Below are 5,147 nucleotides of genomic sequence, written 5' to 3'. Positions count from 1 at the left end.
TGTACACATTAGGTGAAATCCCGCCAATTGCCCTTCCTCCTCCCCCTCTCATCCCTCTCCTCTTCCCTCCCTCTTGCTAGATTATATTTGTGTTTTATCATTTGTGTGGACAAGTAGTTGTTCATATATTGGTTTCATATTAGTATCGAGAAGATTGGATACTTTTTTTCCATTCTTTATATTCTTTAGTATGAAGAACGTGTTTTAATTCTATCCAGGTAAACAAAAAAGATGTAAAGTCTTCATCTTTTCTTATGAATAGTAAATACTCCGTGGGATACATATACCACAGTTTCTTGATCCATTTGTGGGCTGATGGGCATTTGGGATTGCTTCCATGAGTTGGCAATTGTGAACTGAGCTGCAATAAACATTCTGGTGCAAATGTCTTTATAAAAAAATTATTTTTGTTCTTCTGGGTGGTTACCTAGTAATGGAATTATGGGATCAAATGGAAGGTCAACTTTAAATTCTTTAAGAATTCTCCATACTGAGTAACTTTTAAAAGCATGAGAGCACCACAGTTGGATACATTGTAGTCATTAACAGAGGTCAGCAAAATATATGCATTGTTGTCAAGTGGGGCGTCACATGCTACACCTCAAACTAAAGAGGACCTTAGGGAACATCATCTTAGTAGAGATCCCTATACACATTGTAAATATAAACTATTTATAAAATAGGATTAGAAGATAAGTTAATCAATCACACTTCAGAGTCAATTATTTTGCCAAAACTTGACAATTACTATATAGAAAAGATGGTATTCTCATGGAAACACAGTATCTAAAATAACACGTTAAAAATGTGCATATTCCTGGGCGGCGCCTGTGGCTCAGTGAGCAGGGCGGCGGCCCCATATGCCGAGGGTGGCGGGTTCAAACCCGGCCCTGGCCAAAAACTGCAACAACAAAAAAAATGGCCGGGCGTTGTGGCGGGCGCCTGTAGTCCCAGCTACTCAGGAGGCTGAGGCAAGAGAATCGCCTAAGCCCAGGAGTTGGAGGTTGCTGTGAGCTGTGTGATGCCACGGCACTCTACCGAGGGCAATAAAGTGAAACTCTGTCTCTATTAAAAAAAAAAACAAAAAAAAAAAAACTGTGCGTATTCCTAGAGCCGCTAATAGTTGTTAAAGTGTGCAGGACTGAGTTTAATATCATACTGAAGCATTTGGGAACTGTGAACTGAAGAAAGTAAGATTCAAAGGAGGTATGTGGGATCCTGAGGTGGGATGTCACCACATCTTAATGTGACCCATTGAGATTGTTTCCTCTGCGACTTTCCAGAGTTGCAGCTCTCAAGAAAACAAAAATCTGATTAATTGCACTACTCTGACAGAATGGCATAAATGTAAGAAATTGACACGTGATTGGAGTTGACCCTATACCCAACCCAGTAAGAAAGGAATAATTTAATCAATATCTTGAATCCATACTTATAACTATCGAGTTGAAGTTCCCCCAGGGAAATCCTTTTCATTCATCAATGTGGGAAAATAGCAAGTCCTGGAGAGGCTGACTGAAAACATTTAATTGATGGCTATGGTAATTAACTTGTGAGAACTGAGGGAAAGAAACTATAAAGCAGCTATTGCCTCAAACTTCATATTACAAAGTTGACCTGTTATTTTCTATGTTAATGACAGCTGTTATCTGAAGGAAGCAGAAAGGAGACTCAACTACTTTTCTGCACTGCAGATGAGGCAAGATGAGAAGCCGCTTTCCTTGGTAATGAATATTAGCAGAGAATGTGGCAATTTTGTGTATGACTTATTTCTGTAGCAAACATTCCACTGCAAAACCACAAAATATGAAAGCCAAAGGCATAGAATTTTTTTAAAGTAAACTCAGTGATAGAGTAATATCAATAAGTCCAAACAGGAAAGAAGACAGTTTTGTATGTGTTCATAGGAAAATGATAATCTTGTCATTTAACCAATAAGCATTTGTTCAACACTGACTACATGCCTGGGTTGTGTTCATTTTGCTGGTTATCCCAGCAAACATACAGACACACAGTCTCTGATCACAACAGACTTATGCTGCCAGGGTAAGTGCTGTGGTGCAAACAAGTACTGTTTGGCAATGGGGTATAAATGGGAACTCAGGAATCCAAGACAACCACCAGATTTCAAAGGACTTCCCAAAAGAAATAATACTTAGGCTGAAAAATCAGAAAGTGGTGTCCTCAGGTTGAATTTAAGAAAAAAAGAAAGATGGAGTAAAAAATAAAAAAAGGAAAGGATTAGAGGGTGCTTGCTCCAGACAGGTGCTTTCTTTGAAGTCATTATATAACACCTGGCACATCGTGTGATTTCAATTACTGTAATCAATTGGCTTTATTAGAAAAAAACAAGGCCAGGCATGGTGGCTCACACCTGTGAGCTCAGCAGTCTGGGAGGCCAAGGAGGGAGCATTGTTTGAGCTCAGGAGTTTGAGACCAGCCTGAGCAAGAGTGAGACTCCATTCTCTACTAAAAACAGAAAAACTAGCTGGGCATTGTGCAGATGCCTATAGTCCCAGCAACTTGGGAGGCTGAGGCAAGAGGATTGCTCAGAACTAGGAGTTTGATGTCACAGCACTCTACTCAGGGCTCTGTCTCAAAAAAGAAAAAAGAAAAAACACATGGGAAGAAAAAAGGAAGGCAGAGCCCATGAAATCCATTTTGCACGTGTTCAATATGGGGCATATACTGCTCTATACAATTGAATTTCCAAAGATATCACTACTAGATATGCAAACAGAAAAATTATCACAAATAGATTCTATTTGAAATGACAGGATTTGACCCATATGCCCCCCCACTATGGAATTTGTACACATAACAGCAAAACACTGTTTTGTTATAGCAGTTGGACATAAAATTATAATTGATGGTGGATTTGGGGGAGCCTTTATAGCACATCCAAATCATTTGTTATATACTTTTATTTTATTAAGGACCAAGACAGAGGCAAAGATATGAAACTGTTAATGAACTTCAATATTTCAACTCTGGAATAAAGAATTCATGAGAGTAAAAGGAAAATCTTCATATGATGACATCACAATGTATCGTCAATAAAAACCAATCCAGAATATAGAAAAAAAACTAAAATAAGTTTGGAAAAATGCAATAGAGAGGTAAAAATATATGAATTATGGGATCTTGGTACAGCTAAATGGATCTATAAGAAATATTTCTTCAAAAATTATTTTTAATGGTGGTCTCAGTATATGGCACAGCTCTTAAGGATGGGACACGATTATAAGAGGGACTTTAACAAATGCAATCAGTGTAACCTAACTCTTTGTACCCTCAATGAATCCCAAACAATAAATAAAAATAAATTATTTTTAAAAGGAAATTTACAAATTAAGTCCATGAGTATATTAATAATATTATCAAACCAAAGAATAAATTTCTTGTGAACCACTTGCTTGCTTGAGTTTACATCTCATTGTTTATCATTACTGAATTTTGACACCCCTATATTCTAATAAAATATCTTATTTTTTCATGAAGACTGGACAAAAATGAGTAGTCAGTTATGAGAAACCAAACAATAACAACATTCATTCTCCTGGGTCTAACAGATGATCCAAAACTTCAGGGCCTGCTTTTAATTTTTTTGTTTTTCACTTACTTACTGAGTGTAACTGGGAACATGGCTATTATCTCTCTCGTATTAATTGATTCTCACCTTAAAACAGCAATGTACTTTTTCCTACAAAATTTTTCCTTCTTAGAAATCTTATTCACATCAGCTTGTATTCCTAGATACTTGTACAACCTGTCAACAGGCGACAAGACGATTACATACTGTGCCTGTGCCATTCAAGCATTTTTCACTGATCTTTTTGGAGTAACTGAATTTTTTCTCCTGGCCACCATGTCCTATGACCGCTACGTGGCCATCTGCAAACCCCTGCATTACACCACCATCATGAGCGGCAGAGTCTGCCGAAGATTCATCCTCTGCTGTTGGATGGCTGGCTTGTTAATCATACTCCCACCGTTTAGCCTGAGCCAAAACCTAGAATTCTGTGACTCTAATATCATTGATAGCTTTCTTTGTGATGTGTCTCCTTTCCTAAAGATTTCATGCTCAGACACGTGGATCATTGAGCAGATGGTTATAGCCTGTGCTGTCTTGACCTTCATCACAACCCTTCTTTGTGTAGTTCTCTCCTATATATACATAATCAAGACCATTCTAAGATTCCCTTCTGCCCAGCAAAGGAAAAAAGCCTTTTCTACCTGTTCTTCCCACATGATTGTGGTTTCCATCACATATGGAAGCTGCATCTTCATCTACATCAAACCTTCAGCAACGGAATCTGTGGCTATCAACAAGGGCGTGATAGTGCTAACTACTTCCATTGCTCCTCTGCTGAACCCATTTATTTACACTCTGAGGAACAAGCAAGTAAAGCAAGCCTTCAAGGACTCAGTCAAAAGAATCACATTATTGTCCAAGAAATAAAGGAATGCTGAAGCAGATGATTCAAGTTCTCATAAGAGATTGTCTCTGAAAAGCATATATCATTAAGTTTCTAAAATAATTTCTTCCTTCATAATGTAAATTCCATTAGTCCATTCAAACTAATTTTTTAAAATTTTTCTTGCATCCACAACTTCTCTAAGAGCACTTCTTCTTGCACTCTTCTTTTATAGATGTTATACTAACAGTTTTCTATAAGGAAAAATATATATCATATCCAGCCTTATAAAAAGTGAAAACCAAGCAATATTTAAAACAAAATACAAATATTAATAAAATATTCATTTCACAAGAAAACAAGGAATAGTGCTCATTTTTGTTATTCTGTCCATTGTGCTTCACAAATGATCTCTTAATTTATTAAATACAAATTTTACAAAGCATTTCACCCCTGTTAAATATTTTAAATAAAATGCAGAACTAAACCAACAATAATTCTGTCCTCTTACAGCATATATAACAGATCAAATATGTAACTAAAATGTAAAAATAAATCTCCACCACTCTTTTTTTTATTTTCTTATTATTAAATCATAGCTATGTACATTAATGCAATCATGGAGCACCATACACTGGTTTTTTTATACCATTTGACATGTTTTCATCATACTGGTTAACATAGGCTTCCTGGCATTTCCTTAGTTATTGTGTTAAGACATTTAGTAAG

The 5,147-nt window shown here is 36.6% G+C and overlaps 1 protein-coding gene across 1 annotated transcript; it reads left to right on the top strand.

Moving 5' to 3' along the window:
• Positions 1 to 3,526: 3,526 nt before the first annotated feature.
• Positions 3,527 to 4,462, top strand: LOC128562425 (olfactory receptor 6C2-like). Its single transcript, XM_053557368.1, has one exon. The coding sequence runs from the start codon at positions 3,527 to 3,529 to the stop codon at positions 4,460 to 4,462; it is 936 nt and encodes a 311-aa protein (XP_053413343.1).
• Positions 4,463 to 5,147: the final 685 nt, after the last annotated feature.

The sequence above is a fragment of the Nycticebus coucang genome, chromosome 12, assembly GCF_027406575.1.
Source record: "Nycticebus coucang isolate mNycCou1 chromosome 12, mNycCou1.pri, whole genome shotgun sequence".
NCBI lineage: Eukaryota > Metazoa > Chordata > Mammalia > Primates > Lorisidae > Nycticebus > Nycticebus coucang.
The sequence above is the reverse complement of the archived record's forward strand: the minus strand, read 5'-3'. Positions and strand labels throughout refer to the sequence as shown.

What these genes read in the sequence shown, in the direction of transcription:
- LOC128562425 (XM_053557368.1), top strand. Translation starts at nt 3,527, where the DNA reads ATGAGAAACCAAACAATAACAACATTCATTCTCCTGGGTCTAACAGAT.